Source organism: Scyliorhinus torazame, chromosome 9, assembly GCF_047496885.1.
Source record: "Scyliorhinus torazame isolate Kashiwa2021f chromosome 9, sScyTor2.1, whole genome shotgun sequence".
Lineage (NCBI taxonomy): Eukaryota > Metazoa > Chordata > Chondrichthyes > Carcharhiniformes > Scyliorhinidae > Scyliorhinus > Scyliorhinus torazame.
Genome location: NC_092715.1, coordinates 60,054,984 through 60,079,755, shown reverse-complemented (window position 1 = coordinate 60,079,755; position 24,772 = coordinate 60,054,984). Strand labels below are relative to the sequence as shown.

Below are 24,772 nucleotides of genomic sequence, written 5' to 3'. Positions count from 1 at the left end.
AAACGAATGTAAGCCTCTTACAGTCAGAAACGGGGGAATTCATAACTGGAAACAAAGAAATGGCTAAGGAACTAAATTCGTACTTTGTTTCTTTTTTCACAAAGGGAGACATGAGTAATGTGCGGATGTTCAGGGAAGCACAAGTTTTAGTGAGGAGCTGAAAGAAATCAGTAATAGCAGAGAAATGTGTTTGAGTAAATTAATGGGATTGACGGTGGATAAATCTCAAGGGCCTGATAATATTCATCCCAGAGCATTTAAGGAAGTGGCTGTAGAAATAGTCAATCCATGGACTCGAAGAGTTGACCAAGGAGAACGGTGGATATGGTTTATATAGGCTTTCGACATAGCGCATGGGATTGCAGGTAGAGTCTTGAGATGGCTAGAAAGCTGGTTATCAGACAGGAAACGGAGCTGGAATAAATGGCTCTTTTTCCGATTGGCAAGCATTGACTAGTGGGGTAGCAGGGATCTGTGCTAGGACCCCAACTGTTCACATATATATATTAATAATTTGGACGAGGGAACTAAAATTATTAACTCCAAATTTGTAGATGATGCAACATTAGGTGGGAGGGTAAATTGTGAGGCGGATGCAGAGGTGCTTCAGCTTGATTTGAACAGGCTGAGTGAGTGGGCACATGCAGGATAATGTGGAGAAATGTGATGTTATCCATTTCGGTAGCAAGAATAGGAAGGCAAATTATTATTTAAATGGATGTAAATTGAGAGATATAATACTCAGCGAGTCCTGGTGTCTTCATCAGTCGCTGAAAGTTCACGTGCAGGTACAGCAGGCAGTAAAGGCAAATGGTATGTTAGCCTTCATAGTGGGAGGATTTGAGTTTAGGAATATGAATGTTTTACTGCAATTGTATAGGGTGTTGGTGAGGCCACACCTGAAGTGTTGTGTACAGTTTTGGTGTCCTTGTGTGAGGAAAGATGTCCTTGCTATGGAGGAGTGCAACAAAGGTTTACCAGGCTGATTCCTGGGATGGTGGGACTGTCATATGAGGAGAGACTTAAGTTGGTTAGGATTATATTCATTGGAGTTTAGAAAAGTGAGAGGGGATCTCATAGAAACTTACACAAATCTAACTGGATTAGACAGGGTAGAGGGCGGCATGGTAACACAGTGGTTAGCATGTTGCTTCACAGTGCCAGGGACCCAGGTTCGATTCCCGGCTTGGTTCACTGTCTGTGCGGAGTCTGCACATTCTTCCCGTGTCTGCGTGGGTTTCCTTCGAGTGCTCCGGTTTCCTCCCGCGTGTCTCAAAAGACGTGCTCGTTAGTTGAATTGGACATTCTGAATTCTCCCTCCGTGTACCCGAACAGGTGCCATAGTGTGGCGACTGGGGAATTTTCACAGAAACTTCATTGCAGTGTTAATGTAAGCCTACTTGTGACACTAATAAAGATTATTATATGATTATTATTCAGAAAGAATGTTCCTGATGGGGTATTCCTGAACTGGGGTCTTAGTTTGAGGTTAAGGGGTAAACCTTTTCGGACTGAGATGAGAAATTTCTTCACCCAGAGTGGTGAATCTGTGGAATTGACTACCAAATAAAGTTGTTGAGGCCAAAATGTTGTGTGATTTCAAGAAGGAATTAGATTTAGTTCTTGGGGTAAAGGCATCAAGGGATATGCGGGGGGTGGGGGAGGGGGCGGGGGGGTGGGGGGGGAGGCTGGATCAGGGAGGCTGGATCAGGGGTTTGGATTTGCTGATCAACCATGATCATAATGAATAGCGGAGCAGGCTCACTGGGCCAAATAGCTTCCCGCTTCTATTTTTGGATTTGGGTATATTGTCACGTGTACCGAGGTACAGTAAAAAGTATTGTTCTGTGTACTATCCAAACAGATCGTTCTATACATGAAAAAACATAGGACATATGATAGATACAAAATATAAATACATGGACACACATATCGAGCGAAGCATATGGAGTGTAGTACTACTCAGTAGAGAAGATGTGTGGGAGATCAGTAGAGTCCATTAAGAGGGTCATTCAGGAGTTTGGTAATAGCGGGGAAGAAGCTGTTTTTGATCTGTTAATACGCGTTCTCAGAGTTTTGTATCTGCTGCCTGATGGAAGAGGTTGGAAGAGAGAATACCCCGGGTGGGGTCTTTGATTGTGCTTCCCTCTTTCCCAAGGCAGCGGGAGGTGTAGACGGTCAATGGATGGGAGGTGGGTTCGTGTGATAGATTGGGCTGTGTTCATGACTCTGTAGTATGTATGTTTTATATGTATGTTTCTGTGTATAACATCTTTTGATTTTCAGTAATGTCTAATTATAATTTTAGTGACGAATGTGTTAATTGAGCAGCTGGGGAATATTTATTCTGTATTAGTCCCCAAATTATGACATGTTTGTCATTGGTGCTATTTTTAGGATCAGCAACTCACATGGGACATGATTACAAAATAGACCTCGCTGAAGTGACTTTCTTTTTATTCATTCGCAGGAACTGGGTTTAGACTCAGTCATTGCTGCACTGAAAGGAAGCCATTTGCTACATCATGCCGTCTTCCTTTAGAGCAATCCGACCAGTTCAATTCTACAATTCTGTGCCCTTAGCCGAGAGTTTATTTCCCTCATCCCTTTCCAAATTCCTTTTGAAATAATTGATTATCTCCTCTTCCACCACCCTCGAGTCAAGTGAGGTTCTTCCTCGCATCTACCCTATATTTCTTGCCAAATTCCTAAATCTTTGTCTCCTAGTCTAATACCAATTGCTGATGGGAACAGCTTTTCCTTTTCCACCATATATAAACCTGTCATAATCTTGTACACCTCTATTAAATCTCCCCTTAATCTCCTTTGTTCCAAGATGAGGAACTCCAGCTTCTCCAAACGAACCTTGTAGCTAAAATCCCTCATTCCTGGAATTGTTTTGATAAAACACCTCTGCACTGTCTCCAGGATCTTCACATCTTTCCTAAAGTGTGGTGACCAGAACTGTGGCCTAACCAAAGTTTTATTACGATTTGGTGTAACTTCCCTGTTTTTGTACATTCTCGCTGTGTCTGCGTGGATTTTATCCGGGTGCTCCGGTTTCCTCCCACAGTCCAAAGATGTGCTGGTTAGGTTGATTGGCCAGTCCAAAATTGCCTCTTACGATCCAGGGATGTGCAGTTTAGGTGGGGTTGTGGGGATAGGGTGGGGGAGTGGGGTACTCTTTCAGAGGGTTGGTGTAGACTCGATGGGCTGAATGGCCTCCTTCAGCACTGTAGGCATTCTATGATTGTGATGTTATTCATTTTGGTCAGAATGTTCAGAGATTTGGTTGTGCTCATACAAGAGTGCAGAAAGTTGGCATGCAGTTACAGTAAACAATTAGGAAGGCAAATGGCATGTTGGCCTTTATTCCAAGAGAATTGGGGTACAATTGTCCAGTGTTTTGGTGAGACCACATCTGGAATGCTGTGTGCGATTTTGGTCTCCACATTTACGAAAGGATATACTTGCATTGGTGGCGGTATAGTGAAGGTTCACTAGATTGATTCCTGGAATGAGGATGTTGTCCTATGATAGGCTGAGTAAATAGAGCTTATATTCTCGAGTTTAGACAAATGAGAGGCAATCTCATTGAAACCTACAGAATTCTGAAAGGGCTTGATAGAGTGGAGACTGAGGGATTGCTTCTGCTGGATATCTTTCATCTAAAACATGAGGATGCAGTCTCAGGGTAGGAGGCAGATCATTTAGGACTGAGATACAGTGTTATTACTTCACTCATAGGTTGTGAACCTTTCACATGCTCTACCCCCTATAGGGTTGTGAAGGCCAAGGTAGACAGATTTTTGTGTCTCAGGAAATTGCAGGGTTTGGAGTGCAGTTGGGAAAGTAGATCTGTAGTCCTAAGCATGGCTAAGCAGGATTTACTGGAAAGACTAGCTGTGCATCAAGTGGATATGTCGGTTGGTCAGGATGGCTTTCATGCCAGGCCGCTATAGACATTGGAGATGGGAGATCGCAGAAAGTTTGAAACATTCTTTTCCTTGATAAGGAGGAGGTGCCAGAGGATTGAAGGGTGGCAAACTGAGGATAGTGCCAATCAAGTGCAATAGGACCATAACAGAGAAGCACACTAGGCAGTCAAATGACAAATGGAATAAAAGAAGTGTGGTGTGATGCATTTTGTTAGAAGGGACAGAACAGAGGAAATCTGAGCAGGAGAAGATGATAATGTTTGTGAAGCCAGTTCTACCATTCACCACATAATGGCTGACATTGGGCTACAGCTCCACTTTACCTCAGCCATTGCCACTTCTACCAATATTTTGTCAGCATCCTGTTTCTTAGTAAACACAGATACAAAGCGTTCTTTAAGTATATATCACCTCTGTTCCTGATAGCCCTCACCCCATCTCTTCCTATCTGCTTACTATTTACATGCTGATAAAACGTTTTTCATGTTCCCTTTTATGTTGACTGTCATTGTATTTTCATGTTCGCCCTTTGCTGGTATTATTTTCCTCTTTACTTCCCCTCAGCGTCTTGTATTTGGCTTAGTTCTCACTTTAAGAATTCACATGACATGCATCACATCTCCTGACTTTCTGTTTCATCATATTCTTCATCTCCCTTTTCACCCAAGGAGCCCTGGGTTTAGTTTAATTGCCTTTTCCTCTTGTTCTAATGTATCTAGCCTCTACCTGAAGCATCATTTCTTTAAAGATCACCTATTTTTCTATCATAGCTTTTCATGTCAAGCTGGTTCCCATTAAAGTTCTACTTTGGTTTGTTTTGTGCTCTTCTCCATTGCTAATGTAAACCTTAAGATATAGTGACCACTCTTACCCAAGTGTTCCACCCACTAACACTTGATCCACTTGTCCCATCTCTTTCCCCAGCACCAGATCCAGCAATGGCTCTCCTATCTCGTTCTTGCACATGTGATTTCCCTGCAGATATGCTTTGCCCAGTCATCCAGTCATATTTATGATTTGGAGGTCTATAAAGAAAACACCCTGAAGCCTGATCATGCCACATATGCTTTGCAACCTAACCAAATGGATTCTGTCTTTGCCCCCTCAAGAGCATCCTCTCTTTCCAATACTATAATGGGCTGGATTCTGCATTCCCGCAGCTGGCCAATGGGGTTTCCCATTGTTGCTAACTTTTGGTTGGTTCAATTGGCTCTGTTTTATAACCTTTGCTCTAGAGTCGCCAGGTATCTTTATGATACCGCCGCGAGGTTCAAGTTCAAGTATTGATCAATAACTCAACACACCAATTAGTAAGATTCAAGTCAATACACATTTATTATACACAGTAAATCGCTACTCATGCATAAACTCTACTTTCTAGGCTATTTCTATAACTAACAGGCCTATACTTAGCTTCGGACTGGCCCACCAGGTCAGGCGAACAAATGGCCTTTCGTTCGGGTTCTGAGTCTGCGGGATTCCAAAGCTGGTATGGACTGGTAGCTAGGAGCGCCTATCTCGTAGCGAGCGTTGACTTGAGACTTACTTTCTTGGAAGACCGCCGGACAGTTCACTCTCGGGTTGCTTTGCGTTGCTGAGTGACCCTGTCAAGAAGGACGATTTGAACTTGGGGGCTTTACTTTATAGTCCCCAGGGGCTTCCTGCCCTTCGGGGGCAGACCCCGTACCTGGTTACAAGGATTGGACTTCGTTCCAATCGCTTGGTTCAATTTCTCCAGTACTGGAGCTGTTCCCTGATCGTTGGGCGGTCTTTAAGTGTCCGTTAACCTCTTTTGTGTTGGCTCCTGCTGGCGCCGAGGAGTCTGACTTGGCTTTGTTTACCTTAAAATGTTTCGATTGTTCCCGGGGATCGCTCATTACTATGTAGATGGCTGCTACGTTACTATGCAGATGGCTGCTTGTATCGATGCTGTCTGGGTTTCTGCAGTCTAATACACAGTACACTTTTGCACCTGCTAGTTTTTGCCTGTGTTGCCCTTTGCGGTTCCCCATTTTAAGCCGGGAAGTGGCCAACTCAGGCGGCTACACCATTGTGGGCCACCCCACGCTGCCTGGGAACGCGCAGGCATGGGTGCGCTGCAGGTAGGGCAAATGATCCACCCCGACGGTGAATCCCGCAGAATGTCTTTAATAGAAATTGCCACCCACCTTTTCTTTCTTCCCTATCCGTGAATATTAAGCACCCAGTCCTTGCCATTTTTAAACCATTTTTCGTTATTGCCTCTGTCTCGTTCCCACATTGCTATTTGTAATTGTAGCTTGCCAACCTTGTTCACTACATGTGTATGTTTACTTTGATGCAAAGGTGGTGAGCCACCTTCATGAATACAACTGGCAGTTAAGAGTTAACCACGTTGCTGTGGGTCTGGAGTCCGACATAAGCCAGATGGAGTAAAGGCAGCAAGCAGATTTTCTTCCCTGAAGGACAATTGTGAACCAGTTAGGTCTTTAGAATAGTCACTGATGTTAGGTTTTTATTCCAATTTAGTTAATTAACTTGATAAAATATGAGCTCATGTCTTCAAATGTTTTTTTAATTATTCCATGGGATGTGGGCATCACTGGCAAGGCCAACATTTTTGCACACCCCTGATCACCCTTCAACTGAATGGTTTGCTAAGCTGTTTCAGAGGGCAGTTGAAGGTCAACCACACATGTAGCCCAGACCAGATAAGATGGCAGATTTCCTTCCCTATAGGACATTAGCGAACCAGATGGGTTTTTCTGATAATCAATGATAGTTTCAAGGTTGCCATTACTGGGACTAGATTTCATTTCTGGATTTATTAATTGAATTGAAATTCACCAGCTGTCCTGGTTGGATTTGAATCATTGTCCCCAGACCATAATGAGCCCACGCACCCCGGACATACTCTCTTCCACCTTCTTCAGGAAAAGATACCAAAGTTTGAGGTCATGTACCAACCGACTGAAGAACAGCTTCTTCCCTACTGCCATTAGACTTTTGAGTGGACCTACCTCGTATTAAGTTGATCTTTTCTCTACACCTTTCCAGAACTGTAACATTATATTATGCGGTCTCTCCTTCCTTCCCCATGTACGGTATGCATTGTTTGTACAGCATGCAAGAAACAATACTTTTCACTGTATACCAATACATGTGACAATAATAAATCAAATCAAAATAATCTTGGGCCTCTGGGTTACTAGTTCAGTGACATTACCACAATGCCACAGTCTTCCCCCAAAACACCGATTATTGTTTTGGACTGTTGCAATTTATTATTCCTCAACCTCTCTGCTTCCATTGATAATGTTGGCCACTTCATTTTCCTGTTCCCTATGATATTGCTTTTTCTTCGCTGTTTCTGTCCTCTGGCAGTAACTGACATCAATTCCCACAGCAGAGTTGCTAATCTAAAGCCACCTTTTTTTTGGCTCTTGTCGACATTGACATGCTTTTAGCTGCATCTTCCAAGCTCGGGCTGCAATAAGTGGTGTAACCATTATATTTGACTGAGTTAAGCTTTCAGTCACATACCTGGCCTGTCACCTCGGTCATTGTTGCTTTGCACCTGCGGAACATTGCCACCTCCCCGACTACCTTTCCTCATTGCTCCAAAAGCCCTTTACCAGCTTGAGTATTTATTTCTCAAATGCTCTTGACACTGCCACCCCTGACCATCCATATCTCATCTACACTACTGAGGTCTGAGCCTTCTCTCTGATTAGGTTCCACCAATTACCAGTGTCTTCACAAAACTCCAATCTCTGTCTATATCCCAACAAATCAATTTAAATTTCGGAATTTCTCTCCAGGTTAGCTCCATTCCACTTTATGGCTTGTGTTTTTAATTAATTGAATGTAGACTACTGCTTCCTGTTTGACTGTTAGTGGTGATTCCTTTAAACCTGTAGCTTTCTAACTAAATGACTCTGTCTTGCAATCTGTTTTCCTATTTCAAAAACCTTTAGACCCCGTCTGTTTCTAGTGGTGTTTTGTTTTTCTCTCTTTCGATCCGGCTCCCCAAATCTCTGCTTTTTTTGTTAAGGAATGGGCTGAGGAACATTCCAATTAGATGTCTCATTGATCCAATAAGTGGCACTGATATGTAAAGAGGTTAAAGGTGGCCTTTGGAGCATGTGATATGTGATGATAAGAGTTTGGTACTGAGTGTGTTCAAAGGAAAAATAAAGGTTTTTGGGAAAAGGAGCAGATCTCTTGACTCTTTACTCAACAGCAGCTGGAGGCGAACAGTGGTAGCAGAAGATGGTTGCTGTGCAGATGTAAAAAGGTAGAAAGATACTTTTCCAGAAAAAAAATAAAATTCTGCATCAACCAAAGAGTGAGTGAGAAGGAAAAAAGAAAATATGGCTGAACCTAGGATAAAGATGGCCGGATATGACTATCCACCATCATTTTCTGAAAGGGGATCGTACGACCAATGGAGAAGTTCAGTTGATATGCGGACTAAGGTAACTGCCTTGGGAAAGAGGAAACAAGGTATGGCGTTGGCTCTTTCTCTATCTTATGAGAGTAAAATCCGAAGCAAAGTGTTTTCTGAGCTGGAATTGGAAGAGTTAGACTCAGAAGACGGTCTGGAGACGTTATACGGATAAGATTTATAAAAAGGATGACTTGTTAAGTGTGTATGAGGTCTGGTCAGAATTCGATAGATTCAGCAAAACACAGGATATTTCTATTGAGGACTACATAATGGAATTTAGCAGACAATACAGAAGGCTGCACAAACACCGCCTGGAATTTCAACAATGTGTTGGCATTTAAGTTACTGGACTGTGCTAGAGTGTCCACTATGGATAGGCTCCTGGTTTTGACAGGAGTTAAGTTTGCCTATAATGGGGACTTCCGGTTGCGGCTATGCCTAGATAGGTCGCACGTTCGGCAGCTCCCGCCAAGAACGGACTTTTGGGCCCTTTTGAGGAGCCCCAGCGGCACCTGTACAACGGTTCCCAGTGTGGGAAGGTGATAGTAAGGTTTCCCCCAGCACTGTATGGAGTGGAGCGACCAAAAAAGTGGTTTTGGAGCAGCGAAGAGAGCGGGGGAGGAAAAGCAAGATGGCGGTGGGTGGAGATCAAGCAGGTGGGCGCAGTGGTCGCGGGAGCAGCAAGAGTTCCTTAAAAACTGCTTTGCGGAGCTGAGAGCAGAAATGCTGGCGCCAATGAAGGCATCGATCGAAATGCTGGTGGAGACCCAGAAGGCCCAAGGGGCGGCGATTCGAGAGGTGCGGCAGAAGGCCTCAGAGAACAAGGACGAGATTTTGTGCCTGGCGGTGAAGGTGGCGCTACACAAGAAGTGGCAGGAGAAATTTAAGGACCTGGAGAACAGGTCGAGGAGGAAGAATCTTCGGATTCTGGGTCTCCCTGAAGGAGTGGAGGGGTCCGTCGCTGGGGCATATGTAGTTACAATGCTCAACACGCTGATGGGCCCTGGAGCTGGATGGGGCTCATCGAGTCCTGGCAAGGAGGCCTAAAGCCAACGAGCCGCCAAGGGCTGTCGTGGTGAGGTTCCACCGCTTTATGGACAGAGTGCGTCCTGAGATGGGCGAAGAAAGAACGGAGCAGCAGGTGCGAGAATACGGAGATCCGTGTCTACCAGGACTGGAGTGCGGAGGTGGCCAAGAAGAGGGCTGGTTTTAATCAGGCCAAGGCGGTTCTCCTTCGGAAGGGGGTGAAGTTTGGAATGCTGCAGCCAGTGCGATTGTGGGTCATGTTTCAGGACCGTCACCACTACTTTGAGATGCCAGATGAGGCGTGGACCTTATATTCAGACTGAAAAGCTGGGCTCGAACTGAGGGTTTGTTGGGGGGGGGTTTAACTGTATTTTGGGGGTGTCCTTCTGGTTTCAGGTTGGAAAGGGGAAATGGGAAGGGGTGAGTGGATATGATGTGGGGGCTGTGTGAGAGTGTGGGCGCCGGTACTGTAGGGGCAGCTCCCCGCTGATGAAGGTGGCGGTTGGAAGTCCGGGGTTGGGGAGCTGGGGCAAGGTCGCAGAAAAAGGAGCTGTGCCATAGGGGGCGGGGCCAGCTCTGATGGAAAGCGTGGGCTTTTTCCCGTGCTAAGGAGGGGTGGGGCCTGAGGGGAAGGGTGGTGCTGGAGGAGAGTGCACATTGATCGACAGGGGGGAGGTGGGGGGATTCTCCCACTGGGGGTTCATTGAAATGGCCAGGATCAGCAGGAGTCAGCTGACTTACTGGAGTGTAATGGGGGGAGCAAAGTGGCTGGATGGTGATCGGGGTGGGGGGAGGAGAGAGAGCGAGAGCGACCGCTGTGGCGCCTCTATGTGGAATTATTGGCAGATGAGGAAATGCGTGGGCAGATCCAGGGGCGTATTCAAAGATACATGGAGGCCAACGACAATGGGGAGGTGCAGGTGGGGGTAGTCTGGGAGGCTCTGAAGGCGGTGGTTAGGGGACAGCTAATTTCCATTAGGGCCCATAGGGAGAAGAGAGAGAGGAGAGAGAGGGAGAGATTGGTGGGGGAGATACTAAGGGTGGACAGGAGCTATGCAGAGGGCCCGGCCCGGAGGAGGGGCTGCTTAAGGAGTGACGAAACCTCCAAATGGAATTTGATCTATTGACTACGGGAAAAGCAGAGGCACAGTGGAGGAAAATGCAGGGATGGTATATGAGTATGGGGAGAAGGCGAGCCGGATGCTGGCATATCAGCTTCGTAAGAGGGAGGCAGCAAGGGAGATTGGTGGAATTAGAGATGGAGGGGGGAATACGGTGCGGAGTGCGGTGAGAATAAACAAGGTATTTAGGGACTTCTATGGGGATCTGTATAGGTCTGAGCCCCCGGAAAGGGGGGGGGGGGGGAGGGGGGATTTTGTGATTCTTGGACCAACTGAGGTACCCGAGGGTGGTGGAGGAGCAGGTGGCTGGTTTGGGGGCGCCGATTGGGCTGGAGGAGCTGGTTAAAAGATTGGGGAGCATGCAGGCAGGGAAGGCCCCGGGACCGGACGGGTTCCCTGTTGAATTTTACAGAAAGTATGTGGACCTGCTGGGCCCGTTGCTGGTGAGAACTTTTAATAAGGCGAGGGAGGAGGGGACCCTGCCCCCGACAATGTCCCGGGCGCTGATCTCGTTGATTTTGAAGCGGGATAAGGATCCATTGCAATGTGGATCGTATAGGCCGATTTCGCTCCTCAATGTAGACGCTAAGTTGTTGGCGAAGGTGCTGGCTACGAGGATTGAGGACTGTGTCCCGGGGGTGGTCTATGAGGACCAGACTGGGTTTGTGAAGGGCAGGCAGTTAAACACGAATGTGCGGAGGCTCTTAAATGTGATCATGATGCCCTTGGTGGATGGGGAAGTGGAGGTAGTGGCGGCTATGGACGCGGAGAAGGCCTTTGATCGGGTGGAGTGGGAGTATCTCTGGGAAGTGCTTGGGAGGTTTGGGTTTGGGGAAGGGTTCATAAGATGGGTCAGGCTGTTATATAGAGCCCCAGTGGCGAGTGTGGCTATGAACCGGCGGAGGTCGGAGTACTTTAGGTTGTACCGTGGGACGAGGCAGGGGTGTCCCTTATCCCCCTTGTTGTTTGCACTGGCAATTGAGCTGCTGGCCATGGCACTGAGGGAGTCTGGGAACTGGAGGGGATTGGTCCGGGGGGGGGGGGGGTGGAGGAGGAGGAGGAACACAGGGTGTCGTTATATGCCGATGACCTGTTGTTATGTGTTGCAGACCCAGTCGAGGGGATGGCGGAGGTTATGCGGATCCTTGGGGAGTTCAGGGACTTCTCTGGCTATAAGCTCAACGTGGGGAAGAGTGAGCTCTTTGTGGGGCATGCGGGGGACCAGGGAAGGGGGATAGACGAGCTACTGCTGAAGAGAGCGGAGAGGTGCTTCCGATACCTGGGGATACAGGTAGCTAGGTGCTGGGGGGCCCTGCACAAGCTCAATTTGACACGGTTGTGGAACAGATGGAGGAGGACTTCAAGAGATGGGATATGCTGCCACTCTCCCTGGTGGGTAGGGTGCAGTCGGTCAAGATGACCGTCCTCCCGAGGTTACTGTTGGTGTTCCAGGGCCTGCCCATCCTAATCTCCAATGCCTTTTTTAAACGGGTAAGCAGAAGTATTATGGGATTCGTATGCGCGAATAAGACCCCGAGGGTGAAGAGTGTGTTTTTGGAGTGTAGCAGGGACAGAGGGGGCTGGCGCTGCCAAATCAATGTGGCTATTATTGGGCAGCTAATGTGGCGATGACCGGTAAGTGGGTAATGGAGGGAGAGGGGGAGGCGTGAAGAGGCTAGAGGTGGCGTCTTGTGTGGGTATGAGTCTGGGGGTGCTGGTGACGGCACCGTTGCCGCTTCTGCCAACAAGGTACACCACGAGTCCGGTGGTGGCAGCGACTCTGAAGATCTGGGGGCAGTGGAGGCGACATAGGGGCGAGGTGGGGGCCTCGGTCTGGTCCCTGATACGAGAGAACCACAGGTTTGTTCCGGGTAGGATGGATTGGGGTTTTCTGAGCTGGCAGCGGGCTGGGGTTATAAGAATGGGGGACCTATTCATCGATGGGACTTTTGCGAGCTGAGGGGCGCTAGAGGAGAAATTTGGGTTACCTCCCGGGAATGCTTTTAGGTACATGCAAGTGAGGACGTTTGTGAGACGGCATGTGAGGGAATTTCCGCTGCTCCCAGCACGAAGGATTCAGGACAGGGTGATTTTGGGTGTATGGGTCGGAGAAGGCAAGGTCTCGGCGATCTATCAGTAACTGCAGGAGGCGGAGGAGGCCTCGGTGGAGGAGTTAAAGGGTAAGTGGGAGGAGGAGCTGGGGGAGGAGCTGGATGAAGATCTGTGGGTTGATGCCCTGAGTAGGGTTAATTCTTCCTCTTTCGCCAGGCTCAGCCTAATATAGTTCAAAGTTGTCCATAGGGCGCATATGACAGGGGCGAGGATGAGTAGGTTTTTTGGGGTGGAGGACAGGTGTGTGAGGTGCTCGGGGAGCCCAGCAAATCACAGCCACATGTTCTGGACATGCCCGGCGCTGGAGGGGTTCTGGAGGGGGTTTGCGAGGACTATGTCCAAAGTGGTGAACACCCGGGTCAAGCCGAGCTGGGGGATAGCATTATTTGGGGTAGCGGATGAGCCGTGAGTGCAGGAGCCGAAAGAGGCCGGTGTTCTGGCCTTTGCGCCCCTGGTAGCCCGGCGGAGGATCCTACTAATGTGGAGGGAGGCGAAGCCCCCCAAGCGTGGAAGCTTGGATTAACGATATGGCAGGGTTCATCAAGCTGGAAAGGATAAAGTTTGCCTTGCGAGGGTCTGTGCAGGGGTTCTCCAGGCGGTGGCAACTGTTCCTAGACTTTCTCGCGGAACGTTAGGTGGAGGTCAACAGCAGCAACCCGGGGTGGGGGGGGGGGGTTGTTTAGGTTAGAGTGGGGTGTTTTCCTTACTGGCGTGTTTATTTGGTAAATGAGGGTTATTGTATTTTGTTGGAAATCTCATAATTTTTGCTTGTTTTGTGTTTTATTCTTTTTTTCTGGTTGGAGTGTTTGAATAAATATATTTTTTAAAAATAAAAAGTTTGCTGATAATGATACCTTATTCGATCAGATGACAGTGGCCTTAAAGAAGTTCCTGGGGAAACATTCAATTCCTATGGCTCTTATGTCACAAATGGGTCAGTCAGCAATAAAGCAGACTATGGAAGATACACTACTGACAGGATGGCGAGACTGTACGGCTACGAACAGGTTAATAGAATATGGAAGGAGATCGGGACCCGGAAATTATGAGCTCAGAAACCCATTTAAAACCTATAATAGGAGGAGGGACATGGAGAGTGGAAATAGGAAAATGAACCGCAGAAATGCCCTGAGTATGATAAACCGATGTTTTCGGTGTGGCTCTTCATACCATTATTCTTTCAACTGTCCAACATGTTATAATAAGAGTGTTTGAAGCTACACATGACATGGAAGAGTCAGAAGAGAAAAAAGATAGTGACCAGAAAGAAGGCATTGTCCTATTAACAAGCAGTTTTACTCCGGTAATAAGGGTGTTGGTTGCAGAATCCTTCAGTTGTGCTGTATTGGACAGTGGCTGCACATCTACTGTGTGTGGAATTGACTGGTTAAAATGTTACCTGGACTCTTTGAATGCTGAAAATCGTAACCAGGTTAAGGAATTTGAAAATTTTGCAAGTTTTAGGTTTGGGGATGATAATACTCTGAAGTCGCTGAAAAGAGTGGTGATCCCTTGCAATATTGCCAGAGTGAATCATTTCATTAGCACGGATGTTGTATCAAGTGAGATACCTTTGCTTCTAAGCAGACAGTCGATGAAGAAAGCACATATGAAACTGGATATGGAACAGGATAAGGCAACAGTTTTTGGAAAGGCGGTGCACTTACAATTAACACATTCAGGACACTATTGTATTTCCAGTGCAGTTGTTAAGGATGTGTTATTGGCAGCTGGAAATGGGACTTTAGCTGGTAAAGGCTTGTTGGATTAAAACTGCATAGGCAATTTGTGCATCTGTCGCCTCGGAGGCTGAAAAATTTATTCAAGGATGCAGGGGTAAGGGATGAAGACTATACTAAGCTGATAGAACAGGTTAGTGACCGCTGTGAGGTTTGTAGGAAGTACAGAAGGACACCATCACGACTGATAGTAACCCTACCTTTGGCCAGGATTTTAACGACATTGTGGCCATGGACCTTAAGATCTGGGATAAAGCTAACAATATATTTATTTTGCATTTTGTAGATTTAGCAACCAGACTTAGTCAATCAACGATTGTATGAAGTAAAGAAAAGAGTAATCCTGGATCAGATCGTGGAAAAATGGATAGGGACAGAAATGGGCCCACTTGCAAAATTCCTTGCGGACAATGGGGGAGAATTTGCTAATGATTAATTTAGGGATATGTGTGAAAATGTGAATATCACAGTTATGAATACGGCTGCGGAAAGCCCATTTAGTAATGGCATGTGTGAAAGAAACCATGCGGTAATAGATGACATGCTCCTGAAAATTTTGGCAGATAGACCAAACTGCAAGCTAAATTCAGCATTAGCATGCAAAGAATTCATTGCAGATGGTTGGGGGCTATAGTCTCCATCAATTAGTGTTTGGTGGAAATCCTAAAATTCTGTCCATTTTAGATGACCAGCCTCCAGCTCTGCCTTTGCTGAGCATTTAAATGCATTACATAGCAGTAGAAAAGCTTTTTTGGAAGTCTCTGAAAGAATTCGCAGAGCTTTAAGACATGATGTGCGGCCATCAAATATTGTTTTTCAGCAAGGAGACATAGTAGACTATAAGAGAGACAATCTTAATGAATGGAAAGGCCCAAGGAAGATCATGGCATAGATGGCAAAACAATTATTTTGCAACATGGCAATCAAACTGTATGGGTACATTCATCAAGGATAATGGGTACAGATTACAAATTTTCTAATTTTGACAGCAGACAGACATGACGAGGAGCCAGAGTCATCTGGTACGCATGTGTTACAGATCTATGAGGACCAGTTAACTGACCGGGTTTCTGTAGAGGAACACAACACTTATGAATTAGAGCGGACCATTTTTCCAAAAGGACAACTGCGAAAAGTTGGTACTAAAGTGACATCCTTGCCAGAAGGGTCTAGTCAATGGGAGGGTGCAACTGTTATTAGTAGAGCAGTGAAGGCCACTGGAAAGTATAAACATTGGTTGAATGTACAGCATTCAGGGGAAGGAGTCAATCCAATGGATTGGGAAAACGAAGTTCAAAAATGGAGGGCACAGAAACGCAGCGCCAGTTTAGATAGTACATCGGATAGTGAACATGTCCGCAGGAAAAGTTGAGAACTATTGACAGGACATCCCACAGCAGAAGGGAAAGATCAAGCAGCAGCAGTACAGAACGAGATACCAGACGAGAGAGGGGGTGTAGTTTGTCAAGGTCTCGGAACATGGGTAAGACTACGAATACTAATAGGAGTAGAAGCCCACATGCACATGAGATTTTGGTGGCTTCAAATAAATTAGATGAAAAAGTTATCAAAGATGCCAAACAGCAAGAACTGCATAGTTGACGTGAATTTGGGGTATACACGGAAGTACCGGATAGGGGACGAAGAGCTCTATCCCACAGATGGATTTGCACGGAAAAGGTTCTTCCGGATGGACCTTATAAGGCAAAGGCCAGGCTTGTGGCAAGGGGATTTGAAGAAAAATTCGAAGATCAGGAATTAAGGGTAGATTCGCCTACGGAAGGAAAGGTTATTTTAAAGATCTTCTTGGCTCTTATTAGCCACAAAGGCATGGGAATGCAGATTTATAGATATAAAAGCTGCTTTTTGCAGGTCCACCAGCTTCAGAGAGACATTTTTCTCTGTCCTCCTGAAGAGGCAGCAAACACAGAAGGGGTACTGTTGAACAAATGTGTATATTTGTTAGGGGCTGGTTTAGCACACTGGGCTAAATCGCTGGCTTTTAAAGCAGACCAAGCCAGGCCAGCAGCACGGATCAATTCCCATACCAGCCTCCCCGAACAGGTGCAGGAATGTGGCGACTAGGGGCTTTTCACTAACTTCATTTGAAGCCTACTTGTGACAATAAGCGTTTTTCATTTCATTCATTTCATATGGATTAAACGATGCGTCTAGAGTCTGGTATTTTTCGGTAAGGTCAGTTTTGTTAAAGTTAGGCCGTTGCCAGTTGAAAGCAGATCCGGCAATGTTTTACTGACACCATAAGGGAATTCTTTCTGGCATCTTTATGATGCATGTCAATGATTTCTTGTGGGGTTGGACTAGTGATTTTGAAGCTATTGTAATCTCTGGTTTGAGGAAAGAATTCAGAGTTGGAAGTCAGGCTTCGGGTGCATTTAAATATATTGGACTGGAAATCGGACAGACTAAATTAGGGGCAACTTTACGTCAACAATCTTATTTGGAGAGCATCAGCCCAATAGCAATTGGTCATAGTCGGGTTTCACAAAAAGATGCAGTGGTTTCAAAGATGGAAAAAGAGCAACTGTGAAGTTTAATTGGGCAACTGAATTGGTTAGGTAGACAGACTAGACCGGACGTGAGTTTTGATGTCTTCGAGTTGAGTACAAAAATGAATGATCCTAAAGTGGAAGACATAATGAGAGCAAATAAAGCGTTGGTCACACTAAAAATGCAGGAGTGTGTTTTGAAGTTCCCGGTTTTAGGTGATCTTAGGCACTTGAAATTCAAGTTTATAGTGATGTGTCCTATGCAAATTTGTGTTCCAAGCGCAGGAAGTTTTATAATTTTCCTTTTGGGGAACAACGGTAAATGTTGCCCTCTTGTGTGGGAAACAAAGAAAATAAGGAAAATGGTCAAAAGCACTTTGGCTGCTGAGACTTTAAGCCTTGAAGAGGCGGTGGATATGGCCTCTTGTATATCTCAGATATTGACAGACATTTTGGGATTAGGGGATTTGGGTAACATACCCATTGAGTGTCACATTGACAATAAATCCCTGTGGGAAAATGTGCACTCTACAAAAAGTGTCAATAAGAAAAGGCGATAGACATCGCAGGTTTGAAGCAGACGTTGGACAGAGGGCAGATAGCAAAAATTAAATGGGTCGACAGTAGCTATCAATTGTCCGACTGTTTAATGAAAAGGGGCTAGTTCACAGAAACTTTTGGATATTGTTAATGAAGGGCGCCTGTTTCTGTGACTTTTTTTTTTCCTTTCAAAAAAAGAAGAGGGGGGAAATTGTGTGTGTTTTGGAGTTTCTTGAAATTTTGTTTTCACCAAAGTATTTTTTTTCTCCAAGGAAGGGGAGACAGTTAAGGAATGGGTTAAGAAACATTCCAATTAGATGTCTCATTGATCCAATAATTGGCACTGATATGTAAAGGGGCTACAGATGGCCTTTGGAGCATGTGATGTGATGATAGAGTTTGGTGCTGTGTGTTCAAAGGAAAAATAAAGGTGTTTGGGAAAAGGAGCAGATCTCTTGACTCTTTACTCAACAGCAGCTAGAGGCTAACATTTTTGATTGGCACTTTAGTTGTTTCAACAAAACTGTCCGGGGGCCTAACATTTTAGTAAATGTGGCTTGGACAGACCATTTTCATTTTTGTATATCCTTTCTAGGTGAAGGATTAAATGTTCACGTCAAGTCAAGGAGAGCATGTTCCCTAACTCTCCTAATGTGGGTCGTCCACCCTTCTCTCCTGCTCTCCTTTCACAGCAGCAGCTCATCAATGCTCTCAACTTCAGCAATGCAACGTGAGTGCAGCAGGATTCCAGTGATGGATCTTCTCATGTTTTAATACCCGGTGCACATATTTTAATCATTTTATTGGATTTATATTTTGTTTTGCATTTACACAATGTTTGGATAAACTTGAGAAATCTCATAAATTGTGACTAGTTTGGAAATCAAAAATGTTATTGGTAACCATTCTGACCAAAAAATGGAATTATGTTACATTATACAGTTGCACAAATGCTTTGTTTGCTTTGCTATATGTTCAGCGATTTGACTTGTAGCTCATTCTGATAGAATTGGCATATTCAAGTTACAATTTTTGAGCGTACATCCCAACGATGTACAATTTAGAAACCAATCTTCAGAATAGAATCTGACTGCACAGTATTCTGTCGTGGCTCATACCTACTGGATTGAAATGATAGCACATTGAATGCCCTTAACTACTGATCTCCCCATCACGTGTACAAATTAGAAATGTACTAGTTTGAGAGGCTGAAGAGAATTTTATGTGATGCGCTAACAGTGAAAGCAATTCTGGTGAAAGCAATTGGGTTTTGTTCTCCATGTAGTACATTTCAGTAAAAACATCAGTTGAGTCTAGAGATAATCTATTTTCTGGTAATTTAAAAGACTACATAGTGAGTGCTCATGTTTACATATGAAGGACATTAACATAAATGCTAAAACATGTTAAGAAAGTAACACAAGTTATAGCCATGCATGTTAGGCTTAAAATATGTCAGTTGGAAACTATTTGTAACAAATATATTCTCTTTTTTAAATAGGCATTTGGTACTAGATGTATGGATCAGCCTCATTAAATTGTTTGGATTATCATTTTCACATTAACTATTGAGAATTTCGTTCATATAGCCCTAAATCAAATCTTATGCAAATACTTAAAAGAAAAATGAGTAAAAATTGGAGACTGTTTGAACCAGAAATTTTGCTTGAAACTGCAACATCCTGATTTTATTTTAATTTTAATTTAACGTCTTCTCCAAGTTCCACTCCAGACCAGGCAAGTACCCTTTCTGGTGTACTCTTTGGCTTTAATTCCGCTGTGAGAAGATGCACAGTAGGATATTCCCTCTGGATTATGTTCTGTTTTGAGAATATAAATCTGTTTACTTTCCCGTCAATTTATTAATATCAGTAAAAATGGTGGATGGCATATTCCCCGGCATCCAGAATTGCTGCTATAAGATGGCTGTTGAGTGGTGCACAACAGTGAGACCTGGAGAGCACTTTTGTGACAGAACAACTGGGTTGGCATGAGGAAATGGAGAGTTGAGTCTCCATTGCAATTTTCTGTACGATAGTCTTAGTGCATTACTTACCAAAAGTCTAACCATGCACCCCCCCCCCCCCCCCCCCCCCCCCCCGCCTCCCCCAACACTCCTTCAAACATGCGGACATATTTGGAATATTTTATTTGTTTGAGTATTGCTGCTGGAATTAACATTCTTCTGCCAAATGTAGATGCTGTATTTTATCACTGGTTGAGCCCAAATGATCTGTGACCCTTTGCTATTTTATGAATTTCAAGAAAGTTTAGAATCTGTAAATCATATGAATAATTTTGATCTAATGAATTTTGTTCAATATCGATCACTTATTTGCAGCCTTTCTGGTACCATCATGACTGGAGTAGTTACTCCCCAACCATCAATTGTGTGGCCCTTCAGTAGTGCCTGCTCTACATTTTCACCAGGTCTGACCAACAGCCTTGGAAGGAAGTAAGTCCTGCTTGGTCTGTTCCTCCTGATTGTTTTTTTTTAGAGTAATGCTTAATGAGAAGAACAATCATTTCTGATGGCCGATGGCCTGTATTTCAGTTTGTAAACTTAAAATCAAAGTAACAAATTGCCGCATATCAATTGTTGACTGGGTAGGAAAAGAAGAACCTGAATTTATATAGCACTTTACACCTAATTAAGTACTTTTGCAGTGCAATCATGTTGTAATTTAGGACATGAGACAAACAATTTGCACATAGCAAACTTCCATAAACAGTCAAGTGATATTGACCAGATGATCCATTTTAGTGATAATTGAGAGATAAATATTGGCTTGGACATGAGGGATAATGCCCCTACTGTACTTCAAGATACAGTTGGTGTTTGAAATCTACCAGTCCAAAACCTGGAGTTGTCCAGTAACTGGGCATTTTTAGAATGTGCCATACATCAATTTTAATTGAGTAAAATAAAAACCTTATCTGGACAATTTGGCTAGACGGTGCATTGGAGTACCAGATTAGTTATCCACTTTGCCACAGGCGTGGCAGCCTATTCCTGTGCTCCAAGCCACCCTTGACCCGACCCGACCTGCTTTTGCTGGAACCACTCAACCCAAAATCTGATAAGATCCAAAATCCAACAAGGCTTTGGTCGTGGGTTTGTCGGTTTTGAAACATTGTACCTGTAAGTGTCTTGGGATCTTTTATGTCCAGCTGAAACGGCAGACAGAGTCCCAATTTAATGTCCTATTTGAAAGATGGTATCTCCAACATGCCCTTAGCACTGCAGTGGAGTGTCCGCCTTTATTCTTGTGCTCAAACCCTAGCGTAGACCTTGAACACCTTCTGACTAAAACGAGAGTGGCCAAATGAGCCATGTTGGCATAGATGAATTAAGCGGCTTTCTGGTCAGACAAAAAGTGGCTTTCTGGTCAGACTGCAGATCAGTTTTCTCCAATGACGAAGAGCAAGTTGTTTTGTATTATATCAATATTTTGCCCTCAACACCAGATGAAATGTTAGCACATTGAAAATTACTACTTATTGGAAAAAGCTGTTCTACCGCAAAAAGCCAGACGGTGAAGGACCGAATTCGAGCCAACTTTTACACACTTTTCCAGAAATGCACATTACAAATATGCACTTGGGGAGGCATAGTGGTGCAGTGGTTAGTATTGCTGCCTACAGCGCTGAGGACTTGGGTTGGATCCTGGCCCTGGGTCACTGTCTGTGTTTGGAGTTTGCACATTCTCCCCGTGTCTGTGTGGGTTTCACCCCCACAACCCAAAGATGTGCAGGTTAGGTGGATTTGCCACACTAAATTGCCCCTTAATTGGAAAAATATAATTGGGTACTCTAAATTTTTTTTTTTTTTAATTACAAATATTCACTTCCATACCAATAGCCACAGTGTCTTCCTACTAAATCCCCAATTAATCAAGGCCGAGACAGATAGATATTTAATCAGAATGAGAATCGAGTGTTATGGGGCTAAGGCGATAAAAGTGGAGTTGTGGATTCTCATTGAATGATGGAGCAGACTTGATGGGCCGAGTGGCCTATTTCTGCTCCTACGTCTTATGGAATCCCCACCATCTCTGTAAAATTAAGCACAATTGATGTATAGTTAACAAAAGGAAGTGATTGTGAGGTTTTGGCAAGTCCTCTAATTATCCTGAGCACAATAACTTGTATGATGTGGATATAATGATGGTAACAGTTGTGAACATATACAGTAATGACTCAATTTTCAGTGGTAAAGGAGGCAAATTATCTGTTCATTTTCTATCTATTATATCTTCTGTACATTTCTAAAATGGGTTTTTAAATTTGAATGTTCAAATTGAATTATTTTGTTTGTGCTAGTTTCCATAAATATGATGGAACATCACCATCAAACATTGGTTCAAATTTAATTTTACAACATCTAAATATTCCCGAAAGACGTGCTTGTTAGGTGAATTGGACATTCTGAATTTCCCTTCTCTGTACCAGAACCAGCGCCGGAGTGTGGCATCTATGATTTTTTTCACAGTAACTTCATTGCAGCATTAATGTAAGCCTACTTGTGACAATAATAAAGATTATTATTAAATATTTATATTTTCTTACCTTCATATCAATGCAAACCGAGTTTTGGATTTAGTGATACCTGGGTTTAATGTTAAATGTCAATTTTAATGATCTGATGCACAGATATCTCCTCTGTTTTACAGACGAAGAAGTGATGAGCGACGTAGTCCTTATGAAGTCAAGCGCCAGCGGTTTCAGTCACCACCTTCTCGACCATCTGGCAGTTCAGTGCCTTTTGTAGTTGACCGCAGGTATTCAGTCCCTTCACCTGGAATTTCATCTCTGCTTCCACTCACGGATCACCCACAAAACACACTCCAAGTGGCCAGGGATAAGGTATTGATTCACTACTAAATATTTTAGTAATGTGTTAGAGAATACTGAACAACCGTGCTGAAGTACTGTTTTTAACAAACAACTGGGAAATAGTGAAGTGCTTTGGATAAGTGGGAGGCTGAATAGTAGAAAGTGTGTTCTGCAGTTTAATGTGTAAGAAATATTTGCACAGGCAATAGACTTTGTTTTGTAGGTTGCATGTTAAAGTAAGCTCCTTCTGTAAATGAGTAAAGGATCATGTTTAGGACCAGATTCATGTGTTGATAGCTTCAGCTTACACGACTCGAGTACAATTTCTATTAAATTCAAAGTTAGCTATGTTTAATATTGGACTGAATATTTAAATTTCAAGAAAGGAAGTACTTGAATTTTAGATAGCCTATTGCATCTTTGGGACATTTTGCAGTTCTTTGGACCAAATGTTTGAAGCACATTCATTGTTATTAGACAAGATCAGCAAGTGTATGAACGCAAAAGGCAAGTATGAGGTCTCTTTTCTTTGGCCTTCTTTACTTACACACCGGTTTACTTTGCTGAGGTATAGAAAAAGGTTGCATGACCTGTTCAGTCCATCTGTTTGCTTTCCCTAAACATACAGTGGATTTCTGTCATCGCATCACCGTCCATGGGTTATGTCCTGTTCCAAGGTCACAATGGTATATAGTCAGGAGAGAGTGGCCCTCGGGCCTCTCAACATTGACTCCCAACACTATGAGGTCTTGGGCATCAGGTCAAATGTGGCACAAAAACTCTTGCTGATTACCTGTCATCCTCCCTCAGCTGATAAATCAGTAATTCACTATGTTGAGCACCATTTGAAAGAAGCGCTGAGGATAGCAAAGGCACCGAATGTACTCTGGTGAGGTTTTCACTGTCCATCACCAAGAATGGCTGGGTAGCATCACTCCTAATTGAGCTAGCCGAGTCTTGAACGATATAGCTGCTAGACTGGATCTGTGGCACATGATGAAGGAACCAACTTGATGTCGCCCTCGCCAACCTGTCACACATCCATCTGCCCATGACTGTGTTGTTAGGAGTGACTACTGTGCAATTGTAGTGGAGACAAAGTCCCATCTTCACACTGAGGAGACCCTTTGTTATACTGTGACACTATTGCTGTGATAAATGGGAGTGATTCTGAACCGATCTAGCAAATCAAAACTAGTCATGCATGAGGCATTGTGCAGCAAAGTTTTATTCAATTAAAATCTGTAACCAATATATCCCTCGTTCTATCAACTCGGGGCCAACCCCAGTTCAATGAGGAGTTTAGGAGAGCATGCCAGGAGCGACACCAGGCATACCTAAAAATGAGGTGCTGAACCGGTTGAGCTACAAAACAGGACCACAAGCATACAAGACAGTGGAAACAGCATGTGACAGAGTAAAATGATCCTACAACTAATTGATCAGATCAATGCTGTGTTGTTCTGCCTCATCCAGTTGTGGTTGCTGGTGGAGAATTAAACAACTAACAGGAGTAGGAGGTTTCACAAACATACCCAAGCTTAATGATGGAAAAGCCTAACCGGTTGATGCAAAAGAGAAGGCTGAAACATTTGCAGCTATCTTCAGCCAGAAGTGTGGAACCTCAGTACCTTGGCTTACTGAGGTCCCCAGCATCATCAGTCTTCAGCCAATTAAATTCAACTTTGATGTGATCATGTAAATGGCTGATGGTACTGGCTACAATAAAGGCTTTAGGTTCTGACAACATAGAATCATCATAGAATAGAATCATAGAATCCCTACAGTGCAGAAGAAGGCCGTTCAACCCATCGAGTCTGCACTGACCCTCTGAAAGAGCATCCCACTTAGGCCCAATCTCTCTCCCTATCCCCATACTTCCACCTAACCGTTGGACACTTGAGGGCAATTTAGCATGGCCAATCCACCTAACCTGCACATCTTTGGAGGAAACCGGAACACTGGAGGAAACCCATGCAGACACAGGGAGAAAGTGCAAACCCCACGCAGACAGTGACCTGAGGTCGGAATTGAACCTGGGTCCCTGGGGCTGAGGCAACAGTGCTAACCACTGTGCCTCCGTGCCTCCCCATCCTGGATGTAGTACTGAACACTTGTGCTCCAAAACAAGCCTTGCTAAACTGTCCAGTACATCTATAATACTGCCATCTAACCAACAATGTAGAAAATTAATCATTTACGTCCTGCCCACAAAAAGCATAATACATTCAATCTGATTAGTTACTGCCCCTGACAGTCATCTACTCTTGATTATCAGTTAAGTGATAGATGGGGTTCTTGACACCTCTATCAAATGGCATTTCAAGTAACTTGCTCACTGAAATACAGCTTGGTTTTTACCAGGGGCATTTGTCCCCTGGCTTCATTGAAGCCTTGGTCCAAGCATGAAAGCTGAGGTGGGGTGAGAGTGACTGCCCTTGACATCAAGGCCGCATTGACCAAAGTGGCATCAAAGAGCCATTGTAAAACTGGAGTCAAGGGAAATCGAGGGAAAATGCTT

At 44.3% G+C, this 24,772-nt stretch overlaps 1 protein-coding gene and 1 long non-coding RNA gene across 3 annotated transcripts in view; one reads left to right on the top strand and one right to left on the bottom strand.

The window, feature by feature from the left end:
* LOC140429240 (uncharacterized) overlaps positions 1-22,164 on the bottom strand; it is a 149,759-nt gene extending 127,595 nt beyond the window's left edge. The window contains exon 1 of the long non-coding RNA XR_011949018.1: positions 21,985-22,164. This is a non-coding gene — a long non-coding RNA (uncharacterized lncRNA). The remainder of the gene's footprint in view (positions 1-21,984) is intronic.
* Positions 1-24,772, top strand: part of tent2 (terminal nucleotidyltransferase 2) — a 159,502-nt gene that overhangs the window by 9,048 nt on the left and 125,682 nt on the right. Inside the window, exons 2-4 of one of the 2 annotated variants that reach the window (XM_072515989.1) lie at positions 18,011-18,145; positions 19,757-19,870; positions 22,089-22,281. In XM_072515989.1, coding sequence (XP_072372090.1) covers positions 18,048-18,145; positions 19,757-19,870; positions 22,089-22,281 — 405 coding nt within the window. In that variant the 5' untranslated portion in view covers positions 18,011-18,047. The remainder of the gene's footprint in view (positions 1-18,010; positions 18,146-19,756; positions 19,871-22,088; positions 22,282-24,772) is intronic. The other variant, XM_072515990.1, reaches the window with a different exon arrangement.